Source organism: Rousettus aegyptiacus, unplaced genomic scaffold, assembly GCF_014176215.1.
Source record: "Rousettus aegyptiacus isolate mRouAeg1 unplaced genomic scaffold, mRouAeg1.p scaffold_m13_p_12, whole genome shotgun sequence".
NCBI lineage: Eukaryota > Metazoa > Chordata > Mammalia > Chiroptera > Pteropodidae > Rousettus > Rousettus aegyptiacus.
This window is the reverse complement of record NW_023416287.1, coordinates 10,139,750-10,155,455: the sequence shown is the minus strand read 5'-3', so window position 1 is coordinate 10,155,455 and position 15,706 is coordinate 10,139,750. Positions and strand designations below refer to the sequence as shown.

General features: G+C 51.2%; 1 protein-coding gene across 4 annotated transcripts in view; it reads right to left on the bottom strand.

The window, feature by feature from the left end:
• Positions 1 to 1,662: 1,662 nt before the first annotated feature.
• The window catches only part of ELMO2 (engulfment and cell motility 2), a 33,554-nt gene continuing 19,510 nt past the window's right edge, over positions 1,663 to 15,706 (bottom strand). Inside the window, exons 11-23 of one of the 4 annotated variants that reach the window (XM_036229333.1) lie at positions 15,533 to 15,568; positions 13,573 to 13,623; positions 10,236 to 10,358; positions 9,776 to 9,910; positions 9,229 to 9,333; positions 9,026 to 9,134; positions 8,443 to 8,579; positions 7,139 to 7,302; positions 6,921 to 7,033; positions 6,645 to 6,752; positions 5,806 to 5,888; positions 4,142 to 4,219; positions 1,663 to 3,095 (exon numbers count right to left, since the gene is read on the bottom strand). In XM_036229333.1, the coding sequence (XP_036085226.1) occupies positions 2,895 to 3,095; positions 4,142 to 4,219; positions 5,806 to 5,888; positions 6,645 to 6,752; positions 6,921 to 7,033; positions 7,139 to 7,302; positions 8,443 to 8,579; positions 9,026 to 9,134; positions 9,229 to 9,333; positions 9,776 to 9,910; positions 10,236 to 10,358; positions 13,573 to 13,623; positions 15,533 to 15,568 (1,443 nt within the window). In that variant the 3' untranslated portion in view covers positions 1,663 to 2,894. The remainder of the gene's footprint in view (positions 3,096 to 4,141; positions 4,220 to 5,805; positions 5,889 to 6,644; positions 6,753 to 6,920; positions 7,034 to 7,138; positions 7,303 to 8,442; positions 8,580 to 9,025; positions 9,135 to 9,228; positions 9,334 to 9,775; positions 9,911 to 10,235; positions 10,359 to 13,572; positions 13,624 to 15,532; positions 15,569 to 15,706) is intronic. The other 3 variants (XM_036229332.1, XM_016121233.2, XM_036229335.1) reach the window with 3 other exon arrangements.

Genomic DNA, 15,706 nt, shown 5'->3' with positions numbered 1-15,706 from the left:
GGGCGAGGAGGTGGGTGGGGCCCGGGGCCCGCGGGGCGTGGCAGGGGCGGGGCCAGGAGGGGTGGGGCCCGCGGGGGGGGCGGGGCCGAATGGCGGAGGTAGGTTCTCATCCCGCAGTCAGCTCGGATCCCCTCCATCCGGAGCCCTTCGGGCCCAGTGCTGGTCACCCCCTTGTGCTGTGGATGTCTTTGTCTCCTGCGCTCCATCAGGGCATCGCTCCGGAGCCCCCGCTACCTGCTGCAGAGCCCTGCGCACCGCGGGCACCCAGGAAATACCTTATTCACTTATGATGAACAAATGAAATGTTTACCTTATTCCGACCCAGTGTCGGGCAACCATGGAAAGAACTACAAAGATAAATCTCTCATGGTCTTCTTATTCCGGGCTTTCAAGCCAGCTGGGGAGTGCTAAGTCAGGGCATAACATTTTAGGACTTAGAAGATCCGTGGGACATACTACATAATAAACATTTGTGAAACATTTTCTTTGTGCCTGAAACTATAAGAATGATCGCGATTTCAGTAGGTCGCGTAGGGGGAGAGAGTCCCAGACAGAGGAAATAAGGAGGGGAAGAGAAGGCTGGAGCCTGGCTTGGAGCCCAGCAATTTATAAGGAGAGCAACAAAAACTACAGTTGGAAAGGTGGCCAAGGGGCAGGTTGCAGTGGTCTCAAAAATGCCAGCAAGGGAATTTAGATTTTATTCCTCTTGCAGAATGGATTAAAAAGAGGGAGAGCCGTTACAGAGGGAGAGCCATTAAAAGGCCAGGGGAGGCTAGGGTTGCAGACTGAATCTGTGTGGGGCTTTTTGTTCCCAGCCCCACTCCCCAGCTGCTTCTGAGCTCTCTGGCTCCAAGACTGGCTGCAAACACGGATCCTTGCAAGTGACTCAGCCGGGTTCCCTGGCCTCTCTGAAAACAAGTCTCAAAGCCAGAGTGTAAGCAGTTCACATGCAGACCGATGCCCACGCCCCCCACCCCTGGAGCTGGCGTTTCACTGGCATTCATTCTTTCAGCGCTTACCAATCACTTACAATGGCACCCATCGCTGCCCAAGGTCTTAGCTTTGTTCAGTCCTCAAGGCCTGGACTGCATGCACGTTCTATGCCTTTTGAGTTTGTCCTCACCCCCTTCTCTCTCAGAGGCAAGAGAATCTATTTTCATCACCACCCTCATTCAAAGCTCCCAGCTACCAAGGCTGAGGTTTGGAGCAACAGCCTAAACCACCAGCTGGAAGCCTGGGCACTGAACACCGCAACACACAGGGTGAAGAACATGTCTTCTTTGTAAGGCACAAGTACTTGAGCTGTTCCCTGGCTGTGTCCCTGGCAGGAAGAGGAAGGAGGACATGTTCACAGGGGTATACAGTATGCCTTTCCCTGCTGTACCCGGCAGGCCTGAGCAGAAAACACTTTGTCCTGATGTGACAATCTGTGAGCATCCTTACCCAGGTGTGTGTGTGTGTGTGTGTGTGTGTGTGTGTGTGTGTGTGTGTGTGGTGGGGGCAGGGTGGTTGAAGAGTAGAAAGGGGCTCTTGATAAGTGGCTGAAGGCTCCAGCTGGAGCTCTCCAGTCTCCCAGACACATGAAATGAAGGCTTGTCAAGGTGGAAGCTCCCTGGGGCAGGGAGCAAGCAACAGAGAAAGAGCTGTTAGTAGGAACCACAGTTTGTACATGAAAGAGTATTTATTGAAAACATGGTTACTGACAGGAAGCTCCTGGCTGCTCTCAGGTTATAGTCTTGGCTCACAACTACAAATGTTACTTTTTTGGGGGGCCTCCAATTTTATTTTCCCCTCAAACATTCCATCCTAGGATAGGTGGATCTTATATAAATATATATACATGTCTGTATAAGTATGGCCTATAATAAAGAAAATATATAGTACACTCTTCATTGGGCAGTACCTACCATGCCAGGCTACCAATACTCAATGCCACTGTGTTCACTAAGTCCAAGGAGAGAGACCACGCGTGTGGTTTACAAGTGCAACAGCACCAGGGGAGCCCTGTTGGCACAGCTGTGGCCTCAGCCAGCTCCCTGAAATCATGGTCAATGGCAGGAACCACAGCGCTGGGATGGAGAGGAAGGGAAGGCAAACTTCCTGAGGTCTGGAAGCCCAAAGGAAAGCAAACTGGAGGAGGCTGCAATTCAGGTTAGGTGGGAGATTTCTCCCCCAAGAAGATAAAGACATAAGTGTTGGGGGAGGGAGAGTGGAATCTAGGCTCATCGAACTGGGCTCTCTCTGCACAGTTCCTTGAGACTAAGAGGTTTGTTACTTAGCTCTCATGTCTTTGACTTGCCAGGATGAGGGACTGAGCTTGTAGGGAGAAATTTCCATCTGCCTAGACAACTGCATGGGTGAGGGAGACCTGATGGCTCCGGAGAGCAGAGATGTCAGAGCCAGACCTCAGCAGCAGCAGCATGTTGGCCCTGTGTGAGGCTGGAGCGAGCGAGGGCAGGGCCTCTGCTTGGATCTGAGACTCAGGCACGGGTCACCGAAAGGTGGCTTCTCCAAGGCTCTCAACATGCCTAGCGTGTCTGTCCTTTGCAGGCAGCCTTTCCTGGGCCAGCTCTTGCCCACGTGGGGATCCAGCTGACTGGAGAGCAGGCTCAGGAAGAAAAGGTGAGTGGCTGTTGTTAAATCCAGCTCAAGAAGCAGTTTCTTGGCCTGGAAGGCAAGGGCTTCTGCTATTCACTCCTCAAGGCCTGAACCCAGGCTCCACAGGGCCCGAGGAAGCTCTGGGTGGTCTGCACTGGGTGTGAGGAACGGCTGGCATTTACTGGCCACCATGGTCACTACAGATTCTGTACAAGCAAAAGACAAGGCACCAGACTGTGAGTGTTCCTCCGGGGCCCCAAATCCCTTCCTGGGTACCGTCGCCCCTGGCTCCAGTCTCAGCCGTAGTGATAGACAAAGTCATAGCTGCTGGGCTCCTTGGGCACTGGAGGTGGCGCTTCGGGAATCTGGATGTTCTCCAGGTCCAGGAGCCGCAGCTTCATCTCCATGCTCAGCAGGGTGTCCAGGTCACTCTTGGTCAGCTCGCTGGACATGTCCTTCCCCAGAAGGGCGCTGAGGCCGTCAATCCAGATGCAGTACTGGGGGAAGCAAGTTGCAAAACATCACGTGGTGGCCCTGGTCAGCAGGAGGTCCTGCCAAGGTCCCTCTGTCAGGAGGCTTCACACGGGTCTCTTCTGGTACTACTTGGGGGATAACAGCACAGGCAAGTTGGGAACCCTTTTGGTTTTTATGAGAGACCAACACTTAAACTCCCTACAATAATATGACTTTTAAAAATAAAATTAAAGAACACAGCAAAACGAGACCTGAGAACTGGGGCATCGCGTCCTTAAAATTGTCCCTGAAATTAGAAATGGAGGAGGGGGACGCATGTATGTGAGAAAACATGACACGAAAGGAACCACTGTGAGATGCCACCTTTGTTTCAGAGAAAGCACATTTTTTAAAAATTGCAGTCAAGAAATGTTAAAATTAAGTACTAGAGAAACTCAGCTTGAGAGTCTCATCACAAGAAGGAATACTAGAAAATTCTCAGCCTATCCTTAACTCCTCCTGTTCCATCCTCTTCTGTGCCTTTGCTCGCCGGTCTCCCCACCTGCCAGTTCTCCATTTCTTCCCAGTAACACTCCGCTGGCTCAGGCCCTGCCTAAGCGTCTCCAGTCTCCTCTTCCAGAAGCCCCGCCTCCAGCTTCCTCTGATGGCTCTCAGAGCTCACCAGAGGCATACGGTCTCAACCGCAGTGACTCATTTACCACCTAGTATCTTCCAGTGTTGCAGATGAAACCACTTGCCTAGGCCAGATCCACTACACATGGCCAGGAGCCCTGAGGAGGGAGGGTCTGTCAGGGTCACTTGGGTAAGTGGCCTCGCAGAAACTGAGAAGAGGAAGATTAGCTCCAGGCAAACAGCTTACCCCTAGCCAGCCCTGTCTTTTAATAACCTATGGCTACCAATGAAGAGTAACCTGGAGAGTCTGGCACAGGGGACCCCCCGGGTGGCAGATTCTCGGTGTCAAACAGCCTTCATGACAGGCTATGGCCCCCTGCCTTTACGGGGACATTGCTATTCTGCCCGCCCCTCCCAGAGAGGGCTCAGCAGACCGAGGCAGTGCCACTCTGCTCACCTCATACTTATTAGGCGCAATGAAGTTTAAGGTCTCATCGGGGTCATAGAGGATGGAGAAAGCCAATTCCAACACCTCCTGAAGGAGAAAGGTTTCAGTTAGTTGGAGCAATGGCCTGGCCTGGGCTCTGAAAAACCAAGATCTTGGTCAAAGTCCCGACTTGGCATCGTCACCTCTTGTACTGATTCAGATGTGACATCATCAAGGCCCCAGAGCATGCACACAAGAGCAGCTGGAGATGGGGCCCAGTGGGGAGCGACCTTGGCTCACCTGCTCTCCACCCGACTCACACCTAAGATGTGGTGATACTTTTAAGATAGAGAAAAGTCATTTTCCTCAACACGTGGAAGCTTCGGGATGTCAGAGTCCATGACTGTATACTACTGTAAATACATAGCCTGGTAATTCAAACCAAAGTCTTAACAGTCTAAAAGACCCCACTACAACAAAAACAAATGGTGGCCAAAGATGGGACAATTTGAAAATCAATAACATAACTGTGATGGATTGGAACAAATATAATTTGCTTAAATCCTTGAATTAAATACTAAAAAACAAACCACACACATACCCAAATTGGTCACTGATGGATGATATCGGTTCTTTGTTTTAAAAAAGTAGGTGTATGAAAGGAAAGAATCAAGCTTTATCCAATCTTTTCTTATATAAACTGTACCACTGGGAAACCCACAGCAGATGAATCAAGTTTTTCTTCAGAGAAGTAGTTCAGTTAATAAATGAAAAGGACTGACTGCATTAGAATATCACTCGTTTGCAAGCCTTAAATTACTAGTGGAAGGAGGCATCGAACATCCACAGTGTGCCAACATCACAAAAACAGAGACGACCACATATTATGTGTCTCTTGAGAGAACATAATACCATTTAGGAAGTAGTCTTATCAGGGGAAAAAAAAAAAAAAGATCAAACCTAAACTGGATCAAGCCTCTAGCTCTCTCTACTAATTTACAGATCTGGGACAGAGGAATGAGTTAAACTATACCACGGGGAGACAATCAGCAAATTCCAGACTCTGGGAAACTACTAAAGAAGCAACCTTGTTTCTTCAACTAAAAAACTGCAAAGAGAAAAAAAAATATGGAAAAGATGGAGCGAGAACTTATGAATTAAGAAACTTAAAAGATGTGTAGCTCCAATTTAGAATCTGATTTAGCAAAATGAGGATGAGTGTATGTACTTGTATACCTGTGTGTGCATATGCATAAACATTTACATATTTTTATACAGAGAAATGATATTTATAATACAATGAGCAGAAATTCAAATATTGAAAAAATATTTGACATTAAATAACAACTTTTTATTTCTTTTTAAGTGTGATAATGGTATTATGATTACGTTAAAAGAGTCCTTATAACCTAGAGATACATTCTAAATATCTAAATATCCACAGATGAAATAATAGTTGGGGTTTTCTTCAAAGTAATAAGGGAGAGGGACAAGTACATGGGCAGAACTTGCCATGGTTGTTGAGGCTGGGTGATTGATGCGTATCCAGGGATTCTACCTATTTTTGTGTATATTCAAAATTGTTCTTCATGAAACATTCAGGAGTAATTTAGAGGGAGACAGAATGAGGGCAAAGAGCATGCCCCACAAACTGTCCTCTCCCAGTCTCACGGTGCCTCAGGCTCGGGACTCACCTTGTTCTGTTTCAGAGCACTTTTCTCTTTCATGTGGGGACAATCTTTCCCAGTGACAATAGCCTTAATGTCTGCAACAGGAACTGAAAAATGAAGGGGATTAGTCTCCGGAAGCTTTATGCTGTGTGACGGGCCTGGCTTTGGAGCTAGAAGGGACGTCCCGGCCCCGCCTCCCGAAGGGCCGCGTTAGTTAGCTCGGGCGCAGGGCCTTGCATTGCTCCCTCCTTCACAGTGCAGTCCCACAAACTGTGGCCTGCTGGGCTGTGTCAAATCTACCTGGGGGTCACTTCAGGGCTTTTGGGTTGTCTCCCCAAGGCATAGGCCTCTGACACTCACCTCACTTCCATTTCACAGTAAAGACGATGACAATGCCACTGTGGCAAAAAGCAGTGGAAGCAGCTAACGGTTTCGCTTGTTACATGCCCGCCACTGTTCTAAGGGCTCTATATACACTAATTCCATCCTCTTAGGAGGGAGGTGTGGCCCTTATTCCCATTTGACAGAAGAAACCAAGCAGAGGGGAAAATGAACTTGCAATCATTAGAATTGGTAGCAAAGCCAGGGTTTGAATCCAGGCAGTCTACTCTTCACCACCGCCTTTCGACTTAGTCTTGTATCACCCTTTACAGTCTGCGAAAGCCACTCCCATCTCTGATCTCACTGAATTCTCCAAGCAGCCCCGTGAGGTATTCCAGGTAGAGACGGCCTCTGACGGCTGAGAAAACGGGTCGAAAGAGAACTGGCCCACGACCAGATACTCAGTTCGAAACAGCCAGGACTGGAACTCTCCTGACATGGGGTCCAGCTACCAGGACACAGCACCAGAGAAAGGAACCTACTTTTCTCCTGCAGGGATTCAAATGTCACCTCCCCTTGAGGGTTGTCATCCAAGTCACCATAGTGCAGGACCTTGTGGTTCAGTGCCAAGCGGCAGTACCAGAAACGTTCTGGAACACAAGGAGGGGCCAAGCAGGTGAGCAAGAACAGGTGTGAGAAAGGCCCGGGCACACAAAGGGCAAAGGATGACTTGTCCCCACCTGCTCCCTGCAGGCTCCGTCCCTGAGCGGTGGCTCGGGACAGCAAGGGCCCGCTGGGGCCCCAAGCGCCCCCCTCACCTTGCCTGCGGCGATTCCCGATCTTCCGGAAGCTGCTGCCCTCACAGAGCCGGTTGAGGCGCTGCTGCTTGATCAGCTCGAGGATCTCGGGCTGGATCTTCTCCCTCAGCTCCCTGGGGTGGACGCACAGCAGAGCAAGGAGAAGGTCACCGCAGAGCTTAGGAAGGAGGGCAGAGCTGGGTCTGTCCCCGCCGCCCCCGCCCCGGGATGGCACTCACACAATTGGCGGGGACTGAAAGTCATCCTGGCTCATCCTCTCGGACTGGCGCAGTCGCAGGATCTCAGAGTAGCTCAGGCTGCGTAGTTTGCTCTTGAACTGATCCAAGGAGCTGGGCTTGGAGGGCAGAGCGCGCGTGATCTGCTCTCGGACCACCTGCATGACCTGAGGGGAGAGGAAGGAGGCGGCCACCTCACCCTGCTCTAGGCACGGACAGGCCCCTCTGGGCCGCCAAGGCTCTGCCCTTGCCCAGGGACTCAAGCACTACAGATATCTACTGGGGAACAAAAGTACTGACTCTCTAAGGGACGACTTTTTAGACGGTTATTTAGGACAAATGACTGATGGTGACAAATGCCTCCTTTCTCATAAATTTCAATTAGTCGGTGGTGTAGCAGGAGGAGCACAGGTTTTTGGAGTCAGTGAGAAATGGGTTCAGATCTTGACTCTGTCTCTTAATCTGCTCCTCCAGCAAGTCACTTAACTTCCTCAGGCCTCCATCTACTCTTTAAAGAAAAAGGAAAATAAGCCACATCTCTGCTCTGCTGCCTGAGGGATTATGGGATGTTACATGGAGGCACAGTGCTGGCACACTGTGGGGGGTTCCAAAAACGTGCTCCTTCCCCTAGAACAACAACGGTTAACGAAAAAAAGCAGGACATCACACTGCACGTCCAGTCGGCTCTCTGCCAACGAAGGAAAAATCTACAGGGGAAAAAAAGGACGAGAGGGAAACGTAACAATTGTCACTGGGTGGAGGAATCACAGAAAACTTTTTCTTCTTTATACTTTCCAAATTTTTTATGATAAGATGCACAGCTTCAAAATCAGCTCCTAGACTGTCGGCCTTTGAGGGCCCAGCAGGGCTCTCCCGAGAGTCGGCACTCAGAGAGCATCGAGCAGTGACTACTGAGTCGGCACCTATGGCTTGCACTCCAGGCCAGCCCACTCTGACCTCCCCCTACCATTTCCGGTTCACAAAACCGCAGCGGCGCCTTCGCACGGCAAGGGCTCTGTAAGCCACGGCTGTCACTGTTCTGCTTATCCCCTTGTCCCTCGGGAAGACAGGAGGGGCAAGTACTGGCATATTTGGCCAAATGAAGGGCCCAGGACACCAAGGGGAAGACGTCTGCTCAAGGTGACAGAGGAAGCACCATCAGAGGGGACCAATGCCGCACTCCTGCGACTTAGTGCTGCAGACCGAGCTGGTTTCCCAGCGCGGGGATTCCCTCGGCTCTGGCCAGCTGCCACAGACCGTCACGCGACCGTCTCAGCCCGTGGGCCTCAGAGCGCGGTGACACGGACCTTGTTGAAGTCCTCAGCTGTCGCCCTCATCTCTTTCCAGGTCTTGTTCAACAGCTGGATGCAGATGCCGAAGAGCTCTTCAAAGGCCCGGTCGTGGGTAAAGAACATGGGGTGGTAGTCGTTGCGTCCTTCGTTTGCTGTGGAGGGAAAGAAACGGGGGAAGGATGAGCTGGGGGCGCGTCCGGAAACTTTGGATCCTCTGCACCAAAGTCCTGAGAATAAAACCAGAGCGAGGCCCAGAGCCAATGAGCGCGGGGTGGGCCATCCCCACTTCCTTGGCTTTCTTCTTCAGGACTTTCTCTTGGCCTGGCTAAGCCCTGTTACGGACTCGGCTAGTCCTTCACACCCAGGACTAAGTGGATGGCGGCGTGGCTCCTGAACACATTCAAATGGCCAGCTCAGACGCAGCAGCGGCCGAGATGCCCATTAGCAAGAAGGGGGAGTACGGCTCACACAGATATTTTTTGAAAAGCACGATAAGGTTGTCCAGCCCCACTGACACCTGACTGTATGAGCTTGTGCCTCACAAGGCTCCTGATTACGAGGACTGGCTGGAGCACGAGAGGGAGCTGCACGGACTTACGCAGCTCCCCGACCTGGAGGATTTCACAGAGCATTTTGGTGAGCTCGATGGCGCTGCGGCCGAAGGGGCACTCGTGTTTGTCTTCCCGGCTGCTGTTCTCCAGGACGATCTGTGGGGGGCCAGGACAGGGAGGGTTAGAGCGGCGAGGCGGGGAGGCGAGAAGCGTGGCGTCAGGACTGAGACGGCTGGCCCGCGGCCTTTACCCGGATGTAGGTGTCCTGATGGACTTTAGCCAAGTATAGCATGTTGTCCAAAGCCAGCATTCCAGGAGGAGTCTGGGTAAAGTCCATTGCTGGGTTGATATGGTTCTGGAGGAACAAAGAAACCCGATCTGAGACTCGGCAGTCTCACTATGTGCGCTGTCACCTGAGGGCATCCCGCTGGGCACGGTGCCGTAATTATTTAACTGAATTAACTCCATCCTCAAGCTGTATGTATCCTATCACAAAAGACCCACTGCGGCTTTTCAAAGAACCTCGCTGCTTTGGTGAGAGGTGCCCTCTCTCCCCACCTGGCTGACCTCCTGGGCCCTCCTACCGATGAGTTTCACAGGGCCAAATGTTGCACATAAACTCGTGAACCTGCCGCCGCTGCGGCAAACAAAGCATCGCGGCCCCTCCGGCTTCTTAGTGTCATCTATTCCGGGGCCACCATTATGAAGAAGGGGTTCTTAGGGCTCTGTCTGGGTGGGTCCTCTTACTTCCTGTCAGGGGAGAAGGCCTACCAATGTCCGTGCTGTGGGAAACTCACGGTAAATCCCAGCATTTTGTAGTCCTTGGTATACATGGCTTTGCGCTTTTCAGTCCCACTCCCCGGGGCATTGCTCGGGTCAGACTCTGCGTCAAATGCAATCCTCCTCAGTTCAAATATAATGTCTCTTTGAGCCTGAGAGGTGAAACAGACGGTCAGCGGGTGACTTGAGGAAGCAAGGCAAAGAGAGAGCGGGTCGGGCTTTTCTGGGCGGAACTCCGGCCCCCATGGATCTCCGAGGAGGCAGCGCCTCTGCCCTAGCAGACAGAGGGGGGCTTGGCCCAGAGGGTCGCCTAGCAGTAAGCGATCACAGGGAGGCACATGCTGGGTCCCCCAGACCAGACACGAACCATGCCTGCTGACACACTGAGCGTGATCCCTGGCAGACAGCTGGTGGGGCGCCTCACACTGAAGAGCACACGGCTTGAGCCAGAAAAGCTCTGCCCCATTGAGCACCCACCTGGTCGTTGGGGTCCATCTTGGTCATCATCCTTTCTTCCAGGAGGTTAAAGGTCAGGACTTGCAGGACATACAGCTGATGGGCCATCTCGGTTTTGATTGGGCGGTTCCCCCGGATCACGTGCTGGAAGAAGCGAAGGCAGGGGGCAGGGGGATTAATTTTTTCTTTTGCTTAAGAATCACATCCATGCTGCCGAAAAAGTGCGCTGGGCAAGGAGAAGGGCTGTCCTCCCCTACACAGGGACTTCATGTTCTAGAAGGCGTTCCTACCGTGCCCTTCCCCCTCCGCTCTGGGCTCCCCGCTCTCTGTCCAGGGCCCCTCCTCCCTCGGTCCCTCTGCCGCCCACCACTCCAGTCTCTCATGCTCGCTCTCGGCCTATTTTCTCGCACGCTCCATCTCCCTGTGTCCTTCCAGGCCGACCGATGCGTGCTCATGTTTTCGCCTTAAGCTGTCCCGTTTCCACTCCATGGAGCCTGCTCTTTCTGACTCGCTCCCTTGTACCTCCTGCTGCCCCTCTTTGTCTCACTACTGTCCTGAATCCTGTCACTTTTGGTCTCTTCTCCCCCAAATGAGCCTCCTGCCCAGTTTCCCACAGGAACCACCTCTGTGTGTTATGTGTTCCCCTACTCGGCGTCGACGGCAGTGCAGTCCAATTTGGGAGCCACTAGCTAGCTCCCTGTGGCTGCTGAACACCTGAAATGTGGCTGTCAATGAAAAATGCGCACTGGACCTCCGAGCCTTCACAGGACATGTGATCTCTCGTTAAAGATTTCTTCTATTGATTATATGTTGAAATCGTACTATTTTTGATATAGTGGGTTAAATTAAATATATCACTGAAGTTAGCTTCCCTTATTCCTTTTTTAATGTTGCTCCTAGAACATCTAAAGTGAAATAAGTGGTTCCTATCACATTTCCGCCCCCCGCCCTGCGACTCCAGAGTGCTCCCCCTTTCTCTCCCGTGCTCCTCACGGCCCCAGCAGTAGCCACGAGCCACATGTGGGTATTGAAGTGTCAAATGAAATTTTAAAAAATGGTAAATTCGGTTCCTCAGTCACACTAGACACACATTTCAAGGGCTCCCTCAGCAGCACGAGGCCGCTCTGATCTCTGGCTAGAGGGTGTGCCGACCTCACTCCGTCCCTCTGAGCCCTCCCCAGCTCCCTTCTCGGTCTGTGTCTCTGTCCCCCCAGCTCACTCATCATTCTGGCTCTGCTTCTCCTCCCCACTTGGCTTCCTTACGCCCTGCCCTCCCTCGCCCAGGGCCTTTTCTCCGCCACTGACCGTCCACCCCCTCACACCTCCTCCTCTTCGCTTCACTCTGAGCCTCTTCCTCTCTCTGCCGTTCCCTCCCTCTGCCGCTCCGATTTCCCCCTACCTGTCTAGCTTTACTCCTACCTCCTCACTGCTCCCGAATCCATAAAACTACTTTACAGAAAAGTTGAAGTTAATGTGCTATTGGTTTTCATTCACTTTAATCTCCATTTCTCAAACTTAGACACATCACAGCCAGAAGGAAATTAACTCTAGCTATCAGCGGCTTACGGCAGTATAGCTCTAGTCGGACGAGTTAGTCTCGGAGGCTTTAACTTGAAGCCTTGTTTGGCTGCCAGATACCAGAGGGCTAAGCTCTTGGGCTTGACTCAGTTGAATCCCTAGGCTAATGAGATCACGCGTTAACCATTCCCTAGCAGACTATTTAAGCCCCGAGTCCTGACAGTGACATAGCTTCTGTAGTGGAATCTTGGCTTGTTACAAGGTTTGTCCATAAATGAGCTGAACTTCGAAACCCCGTTCAGGTTAAACAATAAGCCTCGAAATTCATTACATTTTCCCCAGAAGGGCACCCTCACTCCTACTCATGCAGAAGACGACACCCGGGACAGCTGCTCAGGAATGTGGACAAGAACGCGTGGGAGGCTGTGCGCCCGGTCACTTGCCGCCACGTTGCCTGAGCACTTGCGCAGGCCCCTCCTGCCAGGCTGGCCGTGGGGCAGTGACCAGGGAAGCGGCCAGCAGGCAGGAGCTAGTTCTGCAGGGGGAAGTCTGATGGGTGCTACGTGTTTAGACCAGCTGATGGCTGGACTTCCCGAGGGCTCGGAGCTTACTTCCGGAATTCCACCACCTTTGTACGCTACTCACAAAGAACTGCCACAGAGAGTGGAGCGCAACACCACGCGCCAGGCACTGTATGTATATTAGCTCACTTAGTCCTCACATCCAAGTGAGCAAATCGAAGCCCACGGAAGTTAAATGACTTGCTCAAGATCAAAGACTGGTTAATGGCAGAGTGTGGCCTGGTGACTCCGAAGTTCATGTTCAGAATTATTAAGCCTTTCACACTTGACTCCAAATTTCTCATGTTACTCCCTGCACTGTGGTCTCCCCGTTTGTCCTTGTTTCTGACAACTGATGAAATCAGCCTCCTTTTAACCAGACGTTCGGCTGTCTTTCCCGGCTCCTAGCGCCCCCACCTCAGCTCTCTCCCACCCCACATCGCCGCCCCGGTAATAGGAAATTAGACCCCCTCCCGACTAACTTCTCCTCTCCTCTCCTCCCTCACACACCCCTCCGGAAACATAGATCTTGGAGTGCGATCCTTCTAAAATGCCGAGCTGGTTATTCCACGGTCCTGATCAAGTCCTCAGTTGCCCTTGGGAAGAAGACCAAGGCCCCCCACCTGATCCGGCCTTTGCTGCCGCCGCAGTCTCACTGCGGATCTGCTCCTCGCCTCGCCCTCTACCCAGGTGCTCCTTCCAGGCGCCAGCCACCCACCCCCTCCCCGGAAATCCGTATCCTCTGCCTCACCTGAAGACATTCCCCTAAAGCCTTCCTGACCCCTCTCCTTCCACGAAGGACTGCCTGCCCCTCCTCCAAAATCTCCCAGACCACGAATCTCCATGGAACATGCCCACGTGGTGCTATGACTCCTTGTCTTTCCTACTGGACCAGGAGTTCTCTGAGAGCAAACGCACTGTCTTACTCATCCCTGCTCGTGCCTCACACAATGAGCCTAATTTAACATATTCCCTCTAGATCAAAATTTTTAGAGCTGCAGGGCAACAAACAGTATCGCTGGCCTTAGCACCTCTTTCAAGGCTCTGTAATTCCTGGAGGACGGCCTCCTAGAGACAACTCTGCTTACAGAGGATTACAAAAAAGAAAAAAAGCTTTTCACCTTAAGAGGTATTTAATACCTCTCAGTAAGTTCCCTGTGAGTGCCTTCCCCACTCGACAGTAATTTCGGTAATAATACAACTATAATAACAGGAATAATGGTTATTAATAGTAACAAAACAACTATAATAACAAAATACAGTCTTTTCTGGAAACTTACATTTAGGATTATGGACCGAAGGTGCTTCTGTGCAAATGCATTGGCCATATCCTATTGAGAAAGATAAGCGAACATAAGGCAAGGTGGAGGCACACAGCTGTGACAACTATCAAGAGAAAGGTGATGTCACAGTACTGGGCCTTTATCTTTGAAAATATTTTTTTTCCTTTCAAATGAAAAGTGGGAAAACAGAAAAAAAAATCCATGGATCACTGGATGTATTTTACACGCTAAAGAGTTCCCTCGTTTTTTTTCGTTGAGTGCAAATTCACTCAGAAACGCTTTCCCTTCCCAAGGGCACAACCGACTGCACCGCTTTCAAAGAGGGACAAGGACTGCTTGCTTCAGGTCAAGACGCTGTGACAAGGACGCCGAGCGACGGACAACACACATGGAGCACAGAGCGGCGTGACGGTTCCCAAGCCACATGCAGCGTCCCCGGCAGACGCCCACCGCCCAGGCTGGAAGGGACTCAGGCGTGCGGGCTCCGGCCCCCTGCGCTCTCGGCCCCCAACCCCCAACAGGGCACCAGCAGAGTGGGGCGTGGACGCTCTCAAACAGTCTCCGATTCACTTCCGACTGGTTTACAGAACAAGGTGTCGGGGGCTTTGGGATACTTTTTCATAATAGGGTCACTTTTTAAAAATTATATTTGGTTCAGGTTTTGACAGTAACACTTTATTTATTTAGCACATTCAGAGAAGTGTCCTACGTGACTCTTCCAGGGAGAGAAGCTTTAAGGGCCCTTACAAAATCATTACTTTGACCGTTCTTAGGCAAATCTAAAAATATATCGCATACGTTTCTTTATTTCGGAAGAGACTTACAATAATTATAAGTTAATTAAGCCAAGGACTTAGCTTCATCGAAAAGAACATCAGTTATTATTCTGTGTTGTGACACCGTTAATACCCTAAAGGAGCTACTGAAATGTGAAGTCGTTTCCCCTAAACAAAATGGTCCCAGATTCCTATCCTTGTAATTTTTCTGACAGCTTTTCATAATTCTTCTGTCTCCTCCTTCTAATGTCAGCCGTCACTTCTTATAACACTAATTAGTGTGACTTCACTTTCGAAACTACTGCCTTAATTTAATTTCACAGATCATTCTAAATGAATCGGCCCAAGGGAGCGGCCGCCCCTCTCCAGCGGAGCGATACCGAGGAGCACTGTCATCTTCCTCACTGAAAGGCCGTCGTCCTCTCTCACATCTAGATTTCCGGCCATAGTCCTCACGGCTGATGCCACCAGGAACAGTAAGTTGTACTTTGCATCCCCTGAGAACACACTGGCTCCTGGAGGAGGAGGAGGAGGAGGAAGGGAGCCTAGGAACTTCGCTGGTAGCTACAGGAGGTTGGCTTAACACTAAATCTTGCTGTGGACAATGAAGTGCATGGCCGACAGGGTCCGCAGCTGGGAAGTGAGGGCCTTGAACCAAGGGCCCTCTGTGCTGCTGGGGAAAAGCACTCGTCCTCCTCCAGATCCTTGGCGAACTGGCTGACCTAAGCTCCCTCTGACCAAGAAAGGAGCATCCCAATTTTCCTTGGCCAGCTGTCTAAACCTTTTCAAACTCCTATTGTCGAGTCAACGTCCAAAGGGCACGGGTTTGCCTTTGGACTTTGCTGTATCAGGTTGGAAGGTGATCTATCGCGGAATCACCCAGATGAAAGTCAGAGGCTATTTCTGAATCTGACCTTTCCTGGCTGGACCACAGCCTCATGGAAAGGCAAGTTACAAAGGAAAGACTAGGCTGCATTCCCTGGGACTGGCACCCCTTTAATCCTTTATGTGACTCTAACCTGCAGGGTGTCCCCAAGTGTCCTGACAAATGAGATTTATAACACACAACCTGTGTCTTGGAGTTCTCTGAACATCTGGATCAGATATGAGATTCTTGCCCAGCTGTGACCTCCCCACCTGGAAGAGAGCCGGGGCCCTTCCCACACAGCGGTGCTACTTACAGTGACAGGCAGGTCTAGAGGATTAAGGTGCTTGTCCTGCCGGCAGAAAGCAAAAAGCACAGAGAGACGCAGATGGAAGAATGAGCTTTCGGCTTACATTCAAAACGGGACTAGGATGGAAGAGATTAACAGAGCAAAGCCATCCAAGAAAGACAAGGACAGACAGAACTGTAG